The 22,579-nt window shown below is 41.5% G+C and overlaps 1 protein-coding gene across 7 annotated transcripts in view; it reads right to left on the bottom strand.

Annotated features, from left to right (window-relative positions):
• Positions 1-5,293, bottom strand: part of tcf7 (transcription factor 7) — a 346,414-nt gene extending 341,121 nt beyond the window's left edge. For all 7 annotated transcript variants that reach the window (XM_060935781.1, XM_060935779.1, XM_060935777.1 and 4 more), the window contains exons 1-3: positions 4,906-5,293; positions 4,627-4,702; positions 2,871-2,977 (exon numbers count right to left, since the gene is read on the bottom strand). In XM_060935781.1, the coding sequence (XP_060791764.1) occupies positions 2,871-2,977; positions 4,627-4,702; positions 4,906-5,088 (366 nt within the window). In that variant the 5' untranslated portion in view covers positions 5,089-5,293. The remainder of the gene's footprint in view (positions 1-2,870; positions 2,978-4,626; positions 4,703-4,905) is intronic.
• Positions 5,294-22,579: the final 17,286 nt, after the last annotated feature.

The raw sequence follows: 22,579 nt of genomic DNA, 5'->3' as shown, positions 1-22,579 counted from the left end.
GCCTAATTACTCGCCACTCCATCTACCATACACACATATGCACAATAAGCATCTAAATGTCATTTAGACTTGTGTATACATTGTGTGTTTAGAAAGAAATCCAATAAATGTCTGACTCCTTTAAATCCATAGTTTTCCCATTATCAGATTACTTACATATTTATAAATCATATGAATATTGCCAAAATCTGATTTTCTGAAATTCTCTGTTACTTGGATGTCACATCCTATCCTTATGAATAACCGCCCAACATTTAAGCATAATGAACAACAGTGCCATAGGGAAATATCTAAACAATGCTGGAGATCTTCTGGAAATAAGACTCCATATCACCACTCAGAGGTTCCTCATTTGCTTGATCAACAGAAGGATTTGCTCAAGCAATTCTGCTGCCTGTGTAGTGTACAACAGCACAGCATTTCTCATCTTTCAACAGCAAAACAGTCTGGTCTCACACAAATATTATTAAATTATACTTCCTCTCAAGCAAAAGTTTTGCTTCTGCCTTTTGTTTCCAGAAAAAAAAAATTCTGCATCAGTAATCACAGATTTTAAAACTGAGGTGACCCACAGGTCCTTATGTTCTCCAAAACATTTCTGTGAATGAACACTGTTTTTTTGTTTTGTTTTGATAGATCTTTTAAACTATTTCACTTCAAGGAATTCAGGTGGTTCACAGCCCTCACACCATCATTAAATATTGCCTGCTTTAAAAAATAAAATAAAATAAAATAAAAACAAACAAACCCCATATCATATTTCATCATCTTAAAGTACATTGTTGGGTTATTAGAATTTCAATGTATAAATTCAGTGTAGATAATTCTAAGTAAATACACTGCATGGCCAAAGGTATGGGGACACCTGACCATCACACCCATATAGGGACCTTCCCCAAACTTTTGCCACAAAGCATATAATTGTCGAGAACAGGCATTTTCAATCTTATCCGCAAAGGGTCAGTGCGGCTGTAAGTTTTCATTCCAACCAAACAGGAGCTACACCTGATTCCACTTGTATAATCATTTCATCTTGGTCTCTAATCACCTCTTCCTATTTGGCGAGAATGAAATCCGATCGCCACACGACTCCATTGTGGGTAAAATTGAAGACCCACAAGGACATTAAAAAGAAAGTTAATTCCCTAATAAAAATACAGACACTAGAGCTTGATGAACAAAACAATTTGTATTAGAGGAAAGCCAGTGCCTAAAACACTAGTGAAAATGCAAAGAAAACACATTGTTGACTATTCTAGGGTTTTTTCTTCTTCATTAGAACAAACAATATGTTTAGCACTTCTGATCTCCATTAAAAACAAATCTTGGTTAATCCTTAATGTTCACAATGTCAGGCCCAATCATTTTTATTGTCCACCCTAGAAATCTGAGAAAACCCTATACAATTTCTACACTCTCTTCTTTTCCTGCATTTTAGTGACAAAAGGGCTTTTGGCAATGAAAAACAACTCTTAAAAGACTTATTACCTGTCAAAAGCACATTTCACTTGTTTATGATTTTTCAAATGCTTGTGTCAGGCAAGTTTATAATTGCTGTTGCCTATGTTAGTTTTTTTTATCAGAGACAAACTCCTCTGTGATTTATTTTGTAAATGATTTCTTCGTTATTCTGAGATTGTAGTGATTGAAAGAGTGGCAAACATTTTGGGCAAGAAACATATCCAAAAACATCAATTTTATCCTAAAAGTGCAAATATGACGAATCCCGAATGTCAAAGATGATAACGTGAAAGACCATTTGCTATACATGAAAACTAACAGTGTTATGAAATTAGACAATGTTTGTTCAGTTAGTGAAAGAATAGAACGACACTTCAGTATGATTTTTTTTAAAAATATCCCCTTGGAAAAATAATCAGATACAATACAATTAAACTGCAGTTATTAGAACGGACATAGTTTCATGAATTCAGTGTTAGTGCTTTCTGGCACTCTTTTTCTTTGACAGATGTTATAAATGTTATAGCATAAAAATGTGCCAAAATTTCCAGTATAACACCATACCAAAAGTTATACTATAGATTTACTTGAGAAACTTCATTTGACAAACAAAGCTTAATAAAAAAAAAGAAAAGAAAGAAACTGTAGAGGGTAGGCTCCCAATCTATCGAACAGTAATAAAAACAAACTATATACACAAACATTTGTTGACAAAGTTTTTGTATTACTATTATATATATATATATATATATATATATATATATATATATATATATATATATATATATGCGCTGTATACAGTACCAGTCCAAATTACAATGGTTTTATAAAGTAAAAGACACTTCATGTATTAAAGTAATGATGGCCTGTCATTTCTCTTTACATAGTTGAGCAGTTCTTGACATAAAAGAGAGTACTACAGTTGTCGGCTAGGGCTATTTACTGTATTTTTATTATTTACTATTTACTGTTTGATCTCAAATACATTAAGAAGGCAAGAAATTCCAATCATTATCATTTGACAAGGCACACCTGTTAATTGAAAAGCATTCCAGGTGACTACCTCATGAAGCTGGTTAAGATAATGCCAATGATGTGCAAAGTGTCATCAAAGTAAATGATGGCTACTTTGAAGAATCTAAAATATGAAACTTTTTTTTTACATTTTTACCACATAATTCCATATATGTTCCATATGTTATTTCATAGTTTTGATGTCTTCAGTTTTGTTCTAAACTTTTGACTGGTACCGTACAGTGTGTGTGTGTGTGTGTGTGCATGCGCGCGTGCATGCGTGCATGTGTGTGTGTGTGTGTGGAGATCTGGCCAGTCTGATGTATCTTTGCTTGACTTCACACTCCAAAATAATTAGCTTTGAGTGCTATGAAGAAAGTCAATAAGAAACTTACAGATGGTGGCACTTGTCCATTGGGATGATAGGGATCTGGCAACATCAAGAATGGGTATCCAGAATATGCAGGTGCTTTATACATCCCTCCATCTTGAGGCTTTGGTACTAAAATATGAAATGTGATGTTTAAAAAAGTTGCACTAACTGACAAAGCATAAAGGGTAAACAGTTACGAGGGATTCATTCCAAACCAGTGATACCAGTTCCAAAGACATGTGAAAGCTTTAATGCACAGTTGCTGTGTTTACAGTAACATCGATTTTACTTTCACACATGAAATTAATACCCTACATCCCAACTGCACAATCAATTAAAATATATGAGGTATATTTATATCCCAAGCCCCGTGGCCGGCGAGGGCCTTTCTGTGTGGAGTTTGCATGTTCTCCCCATGTCTGCGTGGGTTTCCTTCGGGTGCTCCGGTTTCCCCCACAGTCCAAAGACATGCAGGTTAGGTTAACTGGTGACTCTAAATTGACCGTAGGTGTGAATGTGAGTGTGAATGGTTGTCTGTGTCTATGTGTCAACCCTGTGATGACCTGGCGACTTGTCCAGGGTGTACCCCGCCTTTTGCCCGTAGTCAGCTGGGATAGGCTCCAGCTTGCCTGCGACCCTGTAGAACAGGATAAAGTGGCTAGAGATAATGAGATGAGATGAGAGATTTATATCCCACCATTACACAATAAAGTAGTAAAGCATAAAGAGCTGTTTCATACATATTTAACTTTGTTTATTGTAATACATGTGGCGAGTATAATAAGGTACTGAAAGTATCCTGTCCCACCACCAAATTTCAACATTAAAGTAACTTCCTAATTAACTTACTAATTAAAGAAAAACATGAATCTTAAATTATACCACAGATTCTTGAATCAGGAATTATTGAGTAATTTTCTATACCATCAGTAGTTCAGACACTAATATAAACAATAGGTTTATACTAATATATTAATGTGCTCATCATCGTTTCTATAGCAACAGCTCATTCACAAGAACGCATGCTGCATTGATGGACAATCCAGATTATCCAAAGCCTAGTAATAAACATCTTTTTAAACAACGTGTTGTTATTTAACGAGGAAAAACGTATAATCGTTGATATCGTGAAACTTTCTGTTAGGAGACGTTTGTGTAACATTTATGGAAGGGGTTCCAAGTGCTCCTTGTAAAAGCCACTGTAAGTGTTTCCACATGGGATTTTTTTTTTCTTCAGGACAGAGGAGTGTACTCTTTCCGATTTCTCAGTGACATGACAAGCTGCATTTCTGTCTTTTTTAACTTTAACAGAAAGAAAAAAAGAGATGCTTTTGTTTGTTATTAACTTGTCTCGCAGACGGTTCCTTCAGATTAAATCGAGGATTATAAACAGCTAAAAGTGCGATGCATTGTTGATTAATACACGAAAAATTTAACTCCTTGGCAAATCACTGTGGCATTGGTGAAATAGCATACTTCGATGGGTGCTGTTATACAAAAAATAATCCACTTCGCGTCACGCCGTGATTATTTGCTGCTCGTTGTTTGTTATTCCTTACATATCACAGCAAGACGCAGTAAAGAGCTAACTTTTCGACGTCACTTTGCCAGGTGAGAGCCTAACAACTGAGAAAACGACACGTAACTACATTCAAAAATTATGCGCGTACAAGTGCAGTAACACGAAAGGATAGAATTAGCCTTAATGACTGCAATTATTTCCGTTATGGCTAGCGTTTCACGGAGGTATTTTCTGCTTCCAGCTTGATTATACTCACCGTCAAGATGTTCGAGGTGCTCCCTGTGCTTCTCCTCGTACACTCTCTGCTCCTCCTGCTGTCCTGTTCTAACCACCTGCACACATTCGGAACAATTGAATTGGATGGAATAAACTTTAGGCTATTATACTCAAATGGGCCACTGGTGGCTATTGACCATCATCAACCTAGTAGAAAATACAAAAGCAATAGCAGAAAGCACTTTGCTGCATGTGGCCTCAAAACATGAAGCAAAGAGTTAAAAACATGAGGTCAAACAAACACGAGACAAAATACTACCGGCGGGTGTGAGTTTTGACTGATCTCCGATTCATTCACCAACGACGACTTCAGATCGGCCAGGTCCCGCTCGGTAAACGCATTCTCTTGAATCTTTTCCTCCTGTTCTCCTTCATCTTTGAAGGCGATCATTTCATCGTTGGCTCCGAGATCATCTCCCCCTCCGCTATTGAGCTGCGGCATTTTTTCTTTGAAAAAAAAAAAACACTTCTACTTTCCTGTCAGAAACTTTTGTGATTTTTCTCACAATTTCTGGCTCGAACTTTATGAAAGAAAAAAGAGAAAAATACATAGGACCTCAGCGAGAAAAAGTATTGTAGTCACGGCCTGCAACAAATACTGCTTTTGAGCAGAAGACAAGTAGGGTAGCGTGAACATCAAAGGGCACCACGCGCTGATTGACACTTTCAATGACTTTGGGGGTTGGACAATAGAGTTTCAGCCAAGGTTTCCGCTCTTAAAGAGACATTGCTTGTTTCTGGAAATAAATAATCAGAAATCGGCTGAATTATTCGTGAGGTGTGTAACGTGTATGTGTTTAGGAAACTCAATTCTCACCTCAATATGTTTGGCTCTGTTGCCACAAGTACTTAACAATGCGCCTCGTTATGTTGTTATTATTTTACCCCATGTTTTATTACGTGAGTTTTATCCTATTTTAATAAGTAATATCTGTAATGCGGCGGCACGGTGGTGTAGTGGTTAGCGCTGTTGCCTCACAGCAAGAAGGTCCTGGGTTCGAGCCCCGGGGTCGGCGAGGGCCTTTCTGTGCAGAGTTTGCATGTTGTCTGCGTGGGTTTCCTCCGGGTGCTCCGGTTTCCCCCAAAGACATGCAGGTTAGGTTAACTGGTGACTCTAAATTGACCGTAGGTGTGAATGGTTGTCTATGTGTCAGCCCTGTGATGACCTGGCGACTTGTCCAGGGTGTACCCCACCTTTTGCCCGTAGTCAGCTGGGATAGGCTCCAGCTTGCCTGCGACCCTGTAGAACAGGATAAAGCGGCTAGAGATAATGAGATGATGAGATATCTGCAATGCACATGTGGTAAATCCTACCTAATATGTTTAATTCAACACGTTTTCCCCATTTACTTATGTGCAAAGGTACTTTTAAAGTTTCAGTAATATTTATTACAAATTGTCGGTATTATACCTAATTATTTCAGTTTTGATTACTGTGTATATTATGGACTAGATTATTAATATCTAATTATATTAATGCTATCTTACTTACTCATGTGGTTTTATGGTAATAGTGTCAGTATTTTTTGTCCAAATTCTCAAACTGCTATGCTTTGGAAAACACACACATCCCAAACAATCTTCTGAAATGAAGGTTAGTTGTACATTTAACAGGCAAGTCTCCAGCACAAGTCCAAGGCTTGTCCAGCAAGTACAAGGCAAGTCCAGCAAGTACAGGCTTGTTTTCTTTATTAATAACATATTACTAGTTACTACAGTTGGCTAAGGAGCAGTAGCTTACTGGCTAGATATGGGTCAGCCACAAAAATTAATGTTAACTTACTATTTTACAATGGTTCATTAATGAACAGTTTATTTAGAAGTACTGTATGTGCACAACTATGCTTAATTCTTACCGTAAATCAGACTAGCCAAGAATTTATCTAAGATAATTGGTAAGATAACCTACTAATGGACAACAATTAGCATTAAATACTATGTTTGTTAGTTTAAAACAATCAAGCTCACATTAATTGGCATTTGCAAATAAATTGAAACTATGTTCTTTGTCACAGAGGCAAAATATCTCTTACCTTAAATAACAGACTACTGAATGTCACGTCCTGTAACATATGTGCCATGAATCAATCAATCAATCAATCAATCAATCAATCAATCAATCCAGCTGAACAACCAGACAGAACCAATTTCCTGTGGGTTTCCCTCAGCATGGGTTGTGATTGACACAATTTAATTGGAATTTAATTTTATTGGGCAAATTTTATGAGGCTTTTACATGTGGTATATTTTACTTAAAATGTTGTCCTTCATAATGTATATACACAATGTTAATTAACATTTAATGGGTTGTCTGAAGTGTGTTTTTTACTGAATAAAATTAGGTAACTGACATGGAATCTACACAAGATTACACACTGCTATTGATAATTCAGTTATTTTACAGTTCATGTGAGGAATTATGGGAGTGCTTTAGTGCACAACAAAAATGCAGAGAAACCTTCAAGCCATTACTGTAGTGTAAGGAAGCTTAATATCAAGCCAGCAGTCATATAAATCCTGTACTGTCTGCTGTAAACTTGGGCTACTTAAAAGGCCTATGTATAAAAAAATAATAATAAGCCAAGACCTTCCTCCATTTTTATCATTATTACTAATATTGTTAATTTAATTTTTTAACAATGCATTAATTTTTTAACAATACATTCATTTCGAAATCTTAAGTGAAAAAATACACACTTTCATGCTCTCATGCTATGGTTGAGTCTATTGCCTTGAATAAAAAAAATGAATAACAGCTGTGAATTAGAATTAAATACAAACAGAAAGTTTATATCTAATATTTACATAAGGCTGCATCCATGCATATTAATACACAGATTAAACATGAACCACCTAATTCATTCAGATGTATAAGATCTAAGTACTGATTTAAATGTAATCTGTTTTGATTGTCCATTTTTGTGATTCCTTGACTAGTTTAATTCACCAAGCCCATATGTAAGAGCCGGTTTGGGGTTGATAGTTTGCCCATGGTTTATTCATGTTCCTCTTATTCTATGTGAACATCTTCAGTCAAGGGGATTCTAGGCATTCTAGTTAGTGTGTTACTCTTTCAATTTCACAAACACTGAAAGGAGCAGTAATTGAAATAATATTACTGATATTTACTTTACAAATCTTTACAAAATAATAAAACGATCTCCCTGCAGCTGTGCAATATTGCAGACTCTAAAATTTGGGCATCCTGGTGAACAAAGGAATTTTTGTGTGCCAAAACCATTTTCACAAAAATTGAATAATAAACTAATTATTAATTCAACTGTAATTGTAATATGAACATAATTTTTGTTTGTTTTTCCCCAAGAATGTGTAATTGTGGAAGACAAAGGATCGTTGATGGTATATTGAGCCTATAATTTGTATTATATACTACAGTGTGAGTCATTGGTCTGTACAACTGAGTCTTTATCTGGGGGTGATGCAAAACCACTTTACTTCAGTGTCATACAATCTGCCTTCTGCATTTAAAAACTTGGATAATAAAATATTTAAAAGATCTATGTTGAAAAACAGCTAACCTTAGTTAAAGTAATTTTCCATGGACTTTAATGGATAAATTGCAGTTCCTAAAAAGTTTAAGTAATTAACGCATATCCTTTCACTGAGGTCAAGATGCATCTACAGGAACACGGTTTAACTCAAGGCACTTGCGTGCATTTTATTCATTTTTATTTATTCCTTCAAACTGAAAAAAGAAAACACTTTGATTGCCATTCAGCATACAACACACCTAAAAATATTTGTGTTTCGTCATACTTACACTGTTTCTTTGGTGGCCAGTGAGTAGCCAAAATGGATGATGATAAGCTTGGTTTATAATGGAATTAAGTTTCAAAGATTCTTTTAAAAAGTTTCTCAAGAGTACTTTATGAAAGGCAATATTTTTATATGCAGAATTGTGACAATTTAAAGAAATGTATGAGTGCTGAAATGGTGCTTTGTAGTTCAGGAAATTCAAACTATGTCACTTTATTCTGTTTGCAATCACTGTAAAAATCAATGAATCACTTTATTTAAAGAAGTAATGTTAGCTAATTTTAGTTAGATTATTGAGTTATTTTATTGCTGAGGAAATTAAATATAGCAGCTATAAATAAACTTTGCTTAAATTTATAAGGGATAAGGACAGGTGAAATACAGTGAGCTTAATGACTTTCTTAACTTATAAATTCATAGTCTTATTCTCATTTTAACATATAAAAGTACATAATTATGGTGTTATTCATGAGTGATATGGACAAGGGACATTAATGTATCTGACCAATGACAATTTGTCTAATTGCTTAAATTGCTTTATTTGTAGGTTTGGAGTTTTGATGACAGAAATTTATACAATGGAAATGAAAACTCACAAGAAATGTAGTGCTGGTGGCAGACTACTCAGCATCAGTTTGTTTTGCGCTTTGTGTTTCTAGTATAGTACTTATTTCTTATTAAGAGTTTCTTAACAGAAAGGTTTTTGTTGTTATTGCTGTTGTTGTTGTTGTTGAAAGTCAATTGAAGATAAAGGCCCAATCGTAAGATATTTTAAATGTTTTACAGATTACCATTCAGCAATCTGCATTCTGTCAACACAAATGAAGTTGTGAGTAATGAGGAATACACCTGAGAATGATGCATATATCTATAGTAGTCAACACAACCTGAACTATATATATATATATATATATATATATATATATATATATATATATATATATATATATACAGAAATATTTGGACAGAGACAACATTTTTCTAATTTTGGTTCTGTACATTACCACAATGAATTTTGAACAAAACAATTCAGATGCAGTTGAAGTTCAGACTTTCAGCTTTAATTCAGTGGGTTGAACAAAATGATTGCATAAAAATGTGAGGAACTAAAGCATTTTTTAAACACAATCCCTTCATTTCAGGGGCTCAAAAGTAACTGGACAAATTAAATAATTGTAAATAAAATGTTCATTTCTAATACTTGGTTGAAAACTCTTTGTTGGCAATGACTGCCTGAAGTCTTGAACTCATGGACATCACCAGATGCTGTGTTTCCTCCTTTTTAAAGCTGTGCCAGGCAGCGGTTTTTGCAGCGGTTTTCAGTTGCTGTTTGTTTGTGGGCCTTTCTGTCTGAAGTTTAGTCTTTAACAAGTGAAATGCATGCTCAATTGGGTTGAGATCAGGTGACTGACTTGGCCATTCAAGAATATTCCACTTATTTGCTTTAATAAACTTCTGGGTTGCTTTGGCTTTATGTTTTGGGTCATTGTCCATCTGTATTATGAAAAGCCGACCAACCAGTTTGGCTGCATTTGAGCACACAGTATGTCTCGGAACACCTCAGAATTCATCCGGTTGCTTCTGTCCTGTGTCACATCATCAATAAACACTAGTGACCCAGTGCCACTGGCAGCCATGCATGCCCAAGCCATCACACTGCCTCCGCCGTGTTTTACAGATGATGTGGTATGCTTTGGATCATGGGGCTGTACCATGCCTTCGCCATACTTTTTTCTTTCCATCATTCTGGTAGAGGTTGATCTTGGTTTCATCTGTCCAAAGAATGTTCTTCCAGAACTGTGCTGGCTTTTTTAGATGTTTTTTAGCAAAGTCCAATCTAGTCTTTTTATTCTTGAGGCTTGCACCGTGCAGTGAACCGTCTGTATTTACTTTCATACAGTCTTCTCTTTATGGTAGATTTGGATATTGATATGCCTACCTCCTGGAGAGTGTTGTTCACTTGGTTGGCTGTTGTGAAGGGGTTTCTCTTCACCATGGAAATTATTCTGCGATCATCCACCACTGTTGTCTTCTGTGGGCGTCCAGGTCTTTTTGCATTGATGAGTTCACCAGTGCTTTCTTTCTTTCTCAGGATGTACCAAACTGTAGATTTTGCTACTCCTAATATTGTAGCAATTTCTCAGATGGTTTTTTTTCTGTTTTCGTAGCTTAAGGATGGCTTGTTTCACCTGCATGGAGAGCTCCTTTGACTGCATGTTTTCTTCACAGCAAAATCTTCCAAATGCAAGCACCACACCTCAAATCAACTCCAGGCCTTTTATCTGCTTAATTGAGAGTGACATAATGAAGGAATTGCCCACACCTGCCCATGAAATAGCCTTTGAGTCAATTGTCCAATTACTTTTGGTCCCTTTCAAAACAGGCTGGCACATGTTAAGGAGCTGAAACTCCTAAATCCTTCATCCAATTTTAATTTGGATACCCTCAAATGAAAGCTGAAAGTCTGGACTTTATGTCCATGTCCATTACATAACTATAACTTGAATATGTTTCAGTAAACAGGTAAAAAAACAAAATTTGTGTCAGTGTCCTATATATGGACCTATATACATGGACCTAAATGTATATATATATGTGTGTGTGTGTATATATATATATATATACCATCAAGGAAACATCAAAGAAAGAATACATTTTGACCAATTGGGGAAAACATGGTCATTTTTATACATTAAAGGCTCCATTTAGCAGGTTTAGTGATTGTTAAAGGGCAAAAAACCTTCTTTGATATTATATTAAGATTGTAGAGGCAGATGTTTACTGTCATAATATACAATGTCAAATTCAAAATTTATTTTGACGAAAACCCTTAAGCAGTGTCATTAGATGTTTTAATAATGAATAATAGTCATTTAAAATAACTCAAAAATAAAAGCAAATAAAGTTAAATACAATTAATTTTTTAAAGTTGTGACATTGTGTAAAATGTAAATAAAATCAAAATGTAATGATTTGCAAATTATGGAAACCCTATATTTCATTGTAAATAGTACAAAGGCAACATATCAAATGTTGAACCTGAGAAATGTTGTTTTGTTTTAACATATGCTCATTTTGAATTTAGTGCCAGCAACATGTGTCAAAAAAGTTGAGACAGGGGAAACAAAAAACTGGAAAAGTTGTGTATTGTCAATTTAAAAAAAACCTAATTAGTTTTATTAATAACAGGTCAGTAACATGGTTGGGTATAAAAAAAAGAGCATCCCAGAGAGGCTGAGTCTCTCAGAAGTAAAATGGGAAGGGGTCCACCACTCTGTGAAAGACTGCATGGTACTAACGTAATCTGTGGTATAAATATATGCTCATTTTGAATTTAGTTTGGACAAGGGCAACTAAAGACTGTGTAATGCTAAAACACCTGGTAGAACATCTCACAACTAATTAGATTAATTGTCAATAGGTCAATAACATGATTGAGATAAAAAAAAAAGACCATCCCAGAGAGGCTGACTCTCTGAGAAGTAAAGATGGGGAGGGGTTCACAGCTCTGTAAAAGACTGCGTGGGCAAATAGTGTAACAATTTAGGAATAATGTTCCTCAATGTAAAATTAGAAAGAATTTGGGGATCACATAATCTAAAAGATTCTGAGAATCTGGAAAAATCACTGTACATAAGTAACAATGCTGAAAACCAATATTGGATACATGATCTTTGGGCCCTCAGGCAGCACTGCATTAAAAACAGACATGATTCTGTAGTGGAAATAGTGGAAAGTCTCAGGAACACTTCTGAAAACCATTGTCTGTGAACACAGTTCGTTGCTTGCATCCACAAATACGAGTTAAAAATTCTACCATACAGCATAAAACCCTCAAACAAAGATGAAGTCAAGAGGGCCATCAAAATCTTGAAGAACGGCAAAGCTCCAGGCATCGACTGCATTTGGGAACTGAGGAGACCAATTGCTGTAGATTTGAAAGTATGGTATGGTAAGGTAAGGTATTACCTTACCATACTTTCAAAACTACAGCAATTGGTCTCCTCAGTTCCCAAATGTTTACAGAGTATTTTTAAAAGAAGAAGTGATGCAACACAATGGTAAACATGCCCCTGTCCTAACTTTTTTCAAGCATGTTGCTGGCATCAAATTAAAAATGAGCATATATTTTTCAAACAACATAAAATGCCTCATTTTCAATATCTGATATGTTGTTTTTGTCCTATTTTCCATGAAATATAGGGCTTCCATGATTTGCAAATCATTGGATTTTGTTTTTATTTATATTTTACACAACGTCCAAACTTTTTTTGGAAACAGGGTTGTAAATGGCGGTTTTACATTCTACACAATAAAATAAATAAGTGAACTGGCTATAGTCACAGCTTGAAAGACAAGGATGGGAACCAACTGACAACTGAAAGTCAGCAGGCAACCAGATGGGCCGAGTACTTCCGTGAGGTGTTAAACCAACCCAAATCTGACAACCCAGCCAGCCCACCACCTGCAGACAACCACTGAGATATTGACATAAAACCCTCAAACAAAGATGAAGTCAAGAGGGCCATCAAAATCTTGAAGAACGGCAAAGCTCCAGGCATCGACTGCATCCGCGCTGAGATGTTCAAAGCCGATGTTGAGACAGCATCCAGGGTGATGATGGACCTCTTCATGACCATCTGGCACACAGAGTCTATCCCCATGGACTGGTCTAAAGGACTCATAGTGAAGCTGCCCAAGAAAGGAGACTTTCAGAGCTGCTACAACTGGTGCGGCATCACCCTTCTCTCCATACCAAGCAAGGTGTTCTGCAAAGTACTCCTGAAGAGAATTGAAACTGCAATAGATTCCACACTCAGGGAAGAGCAAGTGGGTTTCAGGAAGGGGAGAGGGTGCATAGACCAGATCTTCGCTCTGCGCAACATCATAGAGCAGTGCATAGAATGGAACATCCCTCTCTACATCAACTTCATCGACTTCAGGAAAGCCTTTGACAGCATCCATAGAGACAGTCTGTGGGCTATCCTGAGGTCCTATGGAATCCCAGGCAAGCTTGTTAGACTCATCATTACCTTCTACCAAGACTTTGAATGCAGTGTCATCCTTGATGGCACCCAGACTGAATGGTTCTCAGTCAAGACAGGCATGCGACAAGGATGCATCCTATCACCAATACTGTTCTTGGTCTCCATCGACTGGGTCATGCGGAGAACAGCAGAAGACGTACCTAGAGGCATCCAATGGACACTGTTCACCCAACTAGAAGACCAAGACTTCGCAGACGACATTGTTCTCCTCTCCTCAAAATTCGACTCCATACAGCAGAAAACTAGCAGACTGAGCAACAAAGCCAAGTCAGTCGGCCTTACCATCAGTAAAAAAAAGACCAAACCCATGTACATCAACACCACCCCACCAACCCCTGGCCTTACCCTAGATGATGAGGAACTTGAGCCTGTGGAAGACTTCATCTACCTCTGCAGTCTCATCGCTGCAGACAACGGTGCAGAAAAGGACATCAAAGCCCGCCTAGGGAAGGCCCGGGGCGCATTTAGTAGATTCTGCACCATATGGAAATCAAAACGGTTCAGCCTACAGACCAAACTCCGACTATATAACAGCAATGTGAAGTCCATCCTCCTGTATGGCGCAGAATGCTGGCGCATCATAAAGAAGGACATCAGAGCAGTGGAGGTCTTCCACAATGGATGCCTGCGTCGACTGTGCAACATCTTTTGGCCAAACAAAATTTCTAACAACGAATTGTACATCAAAACCAACTCCTCCAACATCTCCATAGATATCAAGACCAGACGTTTGAGATGGCTGGGTCACGTGCTCCGAATGCTCCAGGGACGGGTTGCTAAAACAGCCCTGAGATGGGCACCACCAAGGAAGAGAAACCGAGGCAGGCCCAAAACCACCTGGAGAAGGACAGTGCTGGCCGAGCTGAACAAGATGAACATGACATGGGGGCAAGCACAGGCAGCAGCACAGGACCAGGCAGGGTGGAGAGCACACGTTGTGGCCTTATGTCCCAGTAGGGATGAAGAGGATTAAGTAAGTAAGTAAGTTATAGTCACAGACACAAACTCACACACTTGGGTAAATAGATAGGTAGTCATTAAATGTCTTGCTAATAAACCATATTCCAGAAGGCTTTTGTCCCAAGGATACTGAAGTCACTGATAAAATCCCCTTTCACTCTTGGTATTACAAGTGAATAGTGCTAAATACAGGTTTGAATGAGGTCAAATGCGTTTTGTGATGCAATCAGTTAGACCACATATGGAGGTGGCCTGGGATGAATGTGGTCACATTATACTTGTAGTGTGAATAGCAATGTGTCGCTATGGGTCTGCATGCATCCCTGACACTGTTAAAAGGCCTTCTATTCACCAATGTTGCCAGGTTCATGGTTTTCACACAGAATCAAGCTTTCAAACTGTCTAGATCCACCTTGTTTTGCATGTATTTATATTAAAACTAAATTAAACTATTAAAATTAAGTCTCTATATTAACATCTGTATATGCAAAGTCTCCTCTCCTCACTTCTTATTGTTCTCAACCGCTTGGCATCACTATATTGGTTAAATGTAGGTTATTTTCTATGACTTTGTCTATTCATTCTTACAGCTATTCTTTCTTTATGACAATATCTGTAATAATAAGAGACAAGTTTAGCATCTTGTTGAATTCAGCTATATTGGGGCATTTTTTGAATTTCCATCTTGTCTAAGCTTTCTTCCCATAATTAGGCATATCAGAGGTTTGCTGGCCATGCTGTGAAAATTGTGTATGCAGACATTCATTTAACTTTCCAAATTTGTCATTGCTTAACTCTTGAATATTTTCTATCATGAATATTATCATTAAAAGGCTTATAATCTCTGCTTTCCAAAGAAATTCTAGGGTGGCATGGTGGTGTAGTGGTTAGCACTGTCGCCTCACAGCAAGAAGGTTCTGGGTTCGAGCCCAGCAGCCGACAGGGGCCTTTCTGTGTGGAGTTTGCATGTTCTCCCCATGTCTGCGTGGGTTTGCTCCGGTTTCCCCCACAGTTCAAAGACATGCAGTTAGGTTAACATAGGATGGCCTTGGGCTGAAGTGCCCAAGTGGTGTATGCAGAGGATTTGATCTCCTGTGATGCACTAAATTTCGTTGTACATTTGTGCAGTGACAATAAAGGCATTCTATTCTATTTATCTAGTTAAGATCTGTTCAGTACTTTGGGAGTAACAGCAGTTTGAAGTTGGTACAACAGAGTAAAAACTCTGCTTGCTTGACGTTGGGATCGGGACGTCAGTGCTTTTTGAGTCACGGGAAAGTGGCCAGGCTCTCTTCTGATTAGTTTCTGACTGGATTACTCATGGATATCAATCAGATAACTTTTATAGGGATGTTCTCTACCTCTCACTGTTTCTGATGAAGTATTCAGCAAAAATTTCCGTCAGCTAGTTATGATGTTATGATTCATGGAAGACTTTGAAGTGAGTTTTCATAGTGTTACTGACTTATCTTCTTTTCTTTTTTTTTTCAAATCAAACTGATTCATGTAAATAAATAATTATTTTAGAATATAACTGCAGTTGTTTTGATGAAAAATATTGAGATCTTAGTGGTCGGAACGATATTTTAAAAAACCAGAAGTCAGGAACACAAATGTCAATTTCAATTCAGTTAAATGGAACTGTTTATTGGATGTGGATCACACAGTTTTTTCAAGGTTAGCCTTGAAAGCTGTGAATATTAATCAAAATAATCATTTATATTCTTTCATACAAACACTAGTAGGCCCTACTTAGAAATACAAAACCCTACAGAGCACAAAAAGGGGATGAGAAATATTCTTTTATTACTTTTTTATTTTGATAGAGAATTGTAGATGTGAGTTACATTCAATGCTTATTTATGCATATTTTATAATTCTATTTGTAATTTGTAATTACCTCACCCAGAGTAAGTGGGGCGAGGTATTGTTTTCGGTTGGGTTTCTTGTTAACGATATTATGGAAAAACGGCTGGACCAATCTTCATGAAACTTTCAGGATAGATGGGCATTGGTCTCAAATATAACTTCCAACATTCTGAGGGTCACCAAAAAGGTCAAAATCATTTTTGGTGTGGCTACTGCCTCATATAGAGGCGCTAGCCACTATGTCATCGTGCTGAAAGAATGTGAGAGTGTAACAGTCGCGCGCTGCACATGTGCATATACATGTTCCGATTAAAATGGCTGGTGAGTGTATACAATTTGGTTCACCATTTGAAATAAATGGACTAGACTAAAGAAATCGCTTTCAGACATGTTTATGATTATCACAGAGGGAAAGTGCATTCCACTGAGCTCTAGCGCCGGGCCATTTCCAGGAAATAAGAGTTTTGGTCATGGCAACAGCATGTGTATGTCAGCCTCGGTTCAGAGGTTTCAATTTCGAAAACTGGAAGAGGTAAAAGTAGAATAATATAAAGTACAGACACTTGGTATATTTTACTTCTATGATTTTTAAATTGTTCATTTTTGGATTATGCTTAATTTTTGTGACTACTGCCTCTTAGAGTAAATATATATGCTTGTGGTAAGTTCCCTATGGGTGGATGGAGCACAGAGGACGGCAGGACAGAGATCAGGATTCAACTGAGGCTTTATTGCCACACTTTTCAGTAGACAATTTCAAAAAGCAATCAGAGACAAACACACACACACTGTAGTCTCGTCCGGGGAAGCCCTCCCCGGGTGAGGCTCTCCCTCTGCCTCCTTAAATAGGGCGCGGTTACTGGGAAGACACACAAACACAGGTTAATTGCCGTCAGGTGTAGTGATTCTGCCACTCACCTTCCCTGACTCCACCCTCCTGTCACAGACCGGCGCTTGACCACGCCCCCGCTGCCACATACCCCCACCGCCCAACTCAGGCCGGGCGGCCATCCGGCCTGCAGCCGACTCCCCCCCCCCCCTTGACGGGAGAGGAAGTCCGCCACGACCATCTGTGCCCCCGGCCTGTGGACCACCTTGAAATTGAAGGGTTGGGGTGCCAGATACCAATGGGTGATCCTTGCGTTGGCATCTTTCATGTGGTGGAGCCACTGGAGGGGCGCATGGTCCGAACAGAGGGTGAAAGGGTGCCCCAGCAGGTAGTAACGGAGGGCGAGGACCGCCCACTTGATCGCTAGACATTCTTTTTCTATGGTGCTGTAGCGCCCCTCACGCACCGACAGCTTCCTGCTGATGTACAGGATGGGGCGGTCCTCCCCCTCCACCTCCTGGGACAACACCGCCCCCAGCCCTCTGTCCGACGCATCGGTCTGCAACACAAAAGGGAGAGAAAAGTCAGGGGAGTGTAATAGTGGCCCCCCCACACAGTGCAGCCTTTACCTCAGAGAAAGCCTGCTGGCACTGCTCCGTCCACTGGACCGGATCTGGTGCCCCCTTTTTAGTGAGATCAGTCAGTGGGCTGGTGACGTCCGAATAATTAGGTATAAACCTACGATAATAGCCAGCCAGCCCCAGGAACTGTCTCACCCCCTTTTTGGTCTTGGGCCTCAGGTAGGCCGCAATTGCTGCTGTCTTGTTAATTTGGGGACGCACCTGCCCATTGCCCAAGTGGAAGCCCAGATACCGTACTTCCACCTGCCCAATCGCACACTTCTTCGGGTTGGCAGTGAGACCCGCTCGCCTCAGCGACCTAAGGACGGCCCTCAGGTGTTGTAAGTGCCGCTGCCAGTTGTTACTATAAATGATTATATCATCCAGGTATGCGGCCGCATAGGTGGCTTGGGGGCGGAGGACCCTGTCCATCAGCCGCTGAAACGTAGCAGGCGCCCCAAACAGCCCAAAAGGAAGTGTGACGAATTGGTGCAAGCTGAACGGTGTGGAAAAGGCCATTTTTTCCCGGGATAATGGAGTCAAGGGGATCTGCCAATATCCCTTCGTCAAATCCAGTGTCGAATAAAAGCGAGCCGTGCCTAGTCGATCGAGCAGCTCGTCAATACGAGGCATTGGGTACGCGTCGAATTTAGACACCGCGTTGACTTTTCTATAGTCCACACAGAACCGGACCGACCTGTCGGCCTTGGGTACCAAGACCACCGGGCTGCTCCAGTCACTGTGGGACTCCTCGACGATGCCCATTTCGAGCATGGTCTGAAGTTCTTCCCGAACCACCTTTTTTTTGTGTTCGGGTAGCCTGTAAGGGCGGCTACGCACTACCACCCCCGGGGGCGTCTCTATGTGGTGCTCTATGAGGTTAGTGCGACCGGGCAGGGGCGAGAACACATCCGAAAACTCGGTCTGCAACTGGGCGACCTCCGTGAGTTGGGTCGGGGAGAGGTGGTCTCCACAGGGGACCGGAGAGGTACGTGATGCCAATGTCCCTTTTTGAACCTCCGGCCCCAGCTCCGCCTTCTCCGGAACTACCGACACCAACGCCATGGGGACCTCCTTGTTCCAGCGTTTAAGCAGATTGAGGTGGTAAATCTGTAGTGCCCCACCCCTGTCCGTTCGCCTCACCTCATAGTCGACGTCCCCGACTCGCCATGTGACCTCAAAGGGTCTTTGCCACTTGGCGATCAATTTGGAGCTCGACGTGGGCAACAGTACGAGTACCTTATCTCCCGGAGTGAACTCTCTAAGGCGCGTACCCTTGTTGTACAGGCGGGCTTGCCGTTCCTGGGCCTGCCGCAAATTCTCCTGAGTTAGGTGGGTGAGCGTGTGGAGTTTTGCGCGCAGGTCCATAACTTACTGAATTTCGTTTTTACTTTCTGAAGTTTCCCGCAGCACATCTAGGATGCCGCGCGGCTTACGCCCATATAATAATTTGAACGGGGAGAACCCCGTGGAGGCTTGGGGGACCTCTCGCACTGAAAACAGCAAGGGTTCGAGCCACTTATCCCAATTACGTGCGTCCTCACTCACGAATTTTTTAATAATATTTTTGAGGGTGCAGTTGAACCGTTCTACTAAACCGTCCATTTGTGGGTGATACACACTGTTGTGGATCGGCTTAATCCCCAACAACCCATACAGTTCGTTCAGTGTACGTGACATAAACGAGGTGCCTTGATCAGTCAGAATCTCTTTCGGGATTCCAACTCGGGAGATGACGCGGAAGAGTGCCTCTGCAATACTGCGTGCTGAGATATTGCGCAGAGGCACTGCTTCTGGGTATCGCGTTGCATAGTCCACCAGAACTAATATAAAGCGGTACCCTCGTGCTGACCGATCTAATGGCCCGACGAAATCCATCCCAATTCTCTCAAACGGGGTCTCAATTAACGGTAGAGGGCGCAAAGGCGGTTTTGGAATGGCCGCTGGATTTACTAACTGGCATTCGCGGCATGCCGTACACCACCTACGGACATCGCCGTGAATCCCCGGCCAATAGAATCGGACCATTATTCGGGCTAGTGTTTTATCCTGCCCCAAGTGTCCAGCCATGGGATTAAAGTGAGCCGCCTGGAATACCAATTCCCGGCGGCTCTTCGGAATTAAAAGCTGCGTGACTCGCTCTTTAGTTTGAGTGTCCTGCATCACTCGGTATAATCTATCCTTCATAATCGCGAAGTAGGGGAAGGACGGGGTGGCATTCGGCTGGAGCGTTTGACCATCGATTACTCTCACTTGGTCAAACGCATGCCGCAGAGTCTCGTCTCGCGACTGCTCTAATGGGAAATCCGCGAGGGATTCCCCAATAGAGAGAGGAGGAGCCGGCGGCTCCTCACTGTGACGCAGAGATGACGTAGATGGCTCTGTGACAGCTGCTCCCACCAAAGCGACACCGGGACCTCCCCCTGTCAAATGGCAGGACCCACTCTCTACTAGGCGCGTCATTAAACCCCGAAATCCCGGCCAATCAGTCCCCAAAATTAAAGAGTTTGTAAGGCGAGGATTAACCGCCGCCTTCACTATAAATTTTTCCCCTCTGAAAATAATGTGGACCGACACCAAAGGGTAGCGGTGAACATCTCCGTGCACACATAACACCTTCACTCCTTGTGCTCCCTCCAATGCCTCATTTTGAACCAGGCTTTGGCGAATTGAGGTCTGATTACAACCAGAATCCACCAACGCCTGATATGTAGCCCCTTGGATACTCACCGGTATGCGATACGCTCCGGCCCGATCGAGGGCGGCCTCTGGCGTGTCGGGGATCCGAACCACCGCGCCCACTTCCATTGCTGTGCACTGCTGTTGAAGGTGGCCCGGCTCCCCGCAGCGCCAGCAAACCGGCCCGGGCTTTCCCTCTGCACCAGTGATCTGGGCTCACTCACCTGAGGTGGGGGAGAGACAGACACAGAAGGGAGAAACGGGAGGGCACCGCGGGTGCAGCGGGCCGGCTGGGGTGGTGCCGGCCCCCGCCTCCGTGGTGGGGGAATGGGGCGAGGACGGGACACAGGAGGAGGGGGAGAGAGAGAGAGAGAAGAGGAGAGAAGAGACGATGCCATCTGCTGTCCTGCCGACGGGACAGCCGCCAGATGATCCTCCGCCAGCTCGACTGCCTGATCCAGAGACGCTGGGCGGTGGCAATGGACCCACTCCGCGGTTCCGGCTGGTAAGCGGGCGATGAACTGTTCCAGTACCACCTGGTCGACGATTCCTTCGGCGTCGTGATCATTGGCCCTCAACCACCGCCAGCAGGCGTCCCGGAGCTGCTGGCCGAACGCGAACGGCCAGCCGACTTCCTCCAATCGCAGCGCGCGGAAGCGCTGGCACTGTTGTTCCGGTGTGCACCCCACGCGCTGGAGGACGGCCCGGCGGAGGTCTGCGTAGGCCAGCCGGCGGTCGGCGGGGAGCTGTAGCGCGGCCAGCTGTGCCTCTCCCGTTAGCAGGGGGAGGAGGCGCGCTGCGCGCTGCTCCATCGGCCACCCCGAGGCTTCGGCGACCTGTTCAAACAACGTGAGGAACGCCTCAGGGTCATCCTGCGGGCCCATCTTGGTGACAGTGAGGGGAGACGGGCCCGCGGCCGGAGCGCTGGTGGACCCCGCCAATGCAAGGAGATGCCGGAACGCCTCACGATCTTCCTGCTGGGCCAGCACCAGGGCTTCGAAGCGCTGCTCTTGTTCCTTTCAGAGTGTGACGAGCGCCTGGTGCTGGCTTTGCTGAGCCGTGGCAAAGGCGTGGACCAGGTCGGCGAACGGGGAGGATTCCATGGGGCTGCTGGGTTGGTGCTGCACTGTCCTGGGTTTCGGCACCACTGTGGTAAGTTCCCTATGGGTGGGTGGAGCACAGAGGACGGCAGGACAGAGATCAGGATTCAACTGAGGCTTTATTGCCACACTTTTCAGTAGACAATTTCAAACAGCAATCAGAGACAGAGACAAACACACACACACTGTAGTCTCGTCCGGGGAAGCCCTCCCTCTGCTCTCCCTCTGCCTCCTTAAATAGGGCACGGTTACTTGGAAGACACACAAACACAGGTTAATTGCCGCCAGGTGTAGTGATTCTGCCACTCACCTTCCCTGACTCCGCCCTCCTGTCACAGACCGGCGCTTGACCATGCCCCCGCTGCCACAATGCTATATTTACTGTATGGACATGGTATCAGAGAACAATTTTACAACCCCGATTCCAAAAAAATTGGGACAAAGTACAAATTGTAAATAAAAATGGAACGCAATGATGTGGAAGTTTCAAAATTCTATATTTTATTCAGAATAGAACATAGATGACATATCAAATGTTTAAACTCAGAAAATGTATCATTTTAAGAGAAAAATTAGGTGATTTTAAATTTCATGACAACAACACATCTCAAAAAAGTTGGGACAAGGCCATGTTTACCACTGTGAAACATCCCCTTTTCTTTTTACAACAGTCTGTAAATGTCTGGGGACTGAGGAGACAAGTTGCTCAAGTTTAGGGATAGGAATGTTAACCCATTCTTGTCTAATGTAGGATTCTAGTTGCTCAACTGTCTTCGGTCTTTTTTTGTCGTATCTTCCGTTTTATGATGCGCCAAATGTTTTCTATGGGTGAAAGATCTCGACTGCAGGCTGGCCAGTTCAGTACCCGGACCCTTCTTCTACGCAGCCATGATGCTGTAATTGATGCAGTATGTGGTTTGACATTGTCATGTTGGAAAATGCAAGGTCTTCCCTGAAAGAGATGTCATCTGGATGGGAGCATATGTTGCTCTAGAACCTGGATATACCTTTCAGCATTGATGGTGTCTTTCCAGATGTGTAAGCTGCCCAT

This window comes from Neoarius graeffei, chromosome 12, assembly GCF_027579695.1.
Source record: "Neoarius graeffei isolate fNeoGra1 chromosome 12, fNeoGra1.pri, whole genome shotgun sequence".
Taxonomy (NCBI): domain Eukaryota; kingdom Metazoa; phylum Chordata; class Actinopteri; order Siluriformes; family Ariidae; genus Neoarius; species Neoarius graeffei.
This window is presented reverse-complemented; position numbering and strand designations above follow the sequence as displayed.